General features: G+C 44.7%; 1 protein-coding gene across 1 annotated transcript in view; it reads left to right on the top strand.

Annotated features, from left to right (window-relative positions):
• Nucleotides 1-595: 595 nt before the first annotated feature.
• LOC130704579 (calpain-2 catalytic subunit-like) overlaps nucleotides 596-1386 on the top strand; it is a 20599-nt gene continuing 19808 nt past the window's right edge. The window contains exon 1 of the mRNA XM_057526017.1: nucleotides 596-609. Within this exon, the coding sequence (XP_057382000.1) occupies nucleotides 596-609 (14 nt within the window). The remainder of the gene's footprint in view (nucleotides 610-1386) is intronic.

Below are 1386 nucleotides of genomic sequence, written 5' to 3' on the forward strand. Positions count from 1 at the left end.
TAAAACATGGTCTTAGCCTTTGTGAAAGTCATAATTTGTAAGAAACAAGCTGGTAAAAAATGTAGAAACAATATGGTACATGGTGACTTACAAGCATGAATTTCTAACTGAAAGAGCAGCAGATAAGGGAACAGTTAACTGTGCCTCTGGAGGTCCGGGAAGGTGGGGCCTTGAGGGATGAATAGGAGTTTTGAGGAAGACCAGGTGAGGAACAGTAGGAGCAGAGGCCAGGGGCTTAAAAGGTCTTGGTGTCAACTCAGAACTCTCCCAGATCTGGAGTGAGGTCGGTGTGGCCAGGTTCAGGGTCTGAAAGACTGTGTACACCATCCTAACAAAATGGAACAAACTGTCACGTAGTGACGAAGCCTCTGAACTCCCACAGACCCATGTTCAAATCTTTGCTCTCTCGCTCACGAGCATGTTACGTAACCTCTCTGAGCCTGAATATCCTGAGGACACACTTACAGTACCTACCTAGGGGACTGTTCTAAGGGTTATAGAAGACAATGCAAGGAAGGCACTGAGCACAACACATTCCGCATTAGCAGACACTCAGTCAATGTTAGCAGTTGCTCTTACTGCTGGATTTGATCCCATGGACATCGGAAAGTTAGTGAAAGTTATTGTTCTCTTGCTATTGTCACTGTGGATTACTGAACCTCTTTTTTTTTTAATTTTCTTTCTTTCTTTCTTTCTTTATTTATTCATGGCTGCATTGGGTCTTTGTTTCTGTGCGAGGGCTTTCTCTAGCTGCGGCAAGCGGGGACCACTCTTCACCGCGGTGCGCGGGCCTCTCACCATCGCGGCCTCTCTTGTTGCGGAGCACAGGCCCCAGACGCGCAGGCTCAGTAATTGTGGCTCACGGGCCTAGTCGCTCCGCGGCATGTGGGATCCTCCCAGACCAGGGCTCGAACCCGTGTCCCCCGCACTGGCAGGCAGATTCCCCAACCACTGCGCCACCAGGGAAGCCCCTGAACCTCTTTTTGCTTCATCTTAAAATGTTGTTTTGATGATTTTAAAAGGTAATATTTGTCAAGTGCTTAGAACAGTGCCAGGATCATAGTAAGTGCTATGTAAGTGTTTATCACATAATTTAATCTGCTAAGGGACAGAACCATGGTTTTCTCATTTTATAGGTGAGTAAACTAATTTCAGGGAAGTTAAACTTCTTGCCTAAGGTAGTACAGCTAATAAAGTGTGGAACCTGTGTTTCATATTATAGCAGTTGCATCTTAAAATTTGATTTAAAAAGATGTAAAGGCTGACCATCACAACACGTTTTTTAATTTTGTGAATTCTTGTCAGGTGCTTTCTGTCTTCACTCAGGTACAAGTAATAGTTTTTTTTTTTTTACAGAGCGGGAGTCATAGCCAGCATGTAACTTTG

Source organism: Balaenoptera acutorostrata, chromosome 1, assembly GCF_949987535.1.
Source record: "Balaenoptera acutorostrata chromosome 1, mBalAcu1.1, whole genome shotgun sequence".
NCBI classification, from domain to species: Eukaryota; Metazoa; Chordata; class Mammalia; order Artiodactyla; family Balaenopteridae; genus Balaenoptera; species Balaenoptera acutorostrata.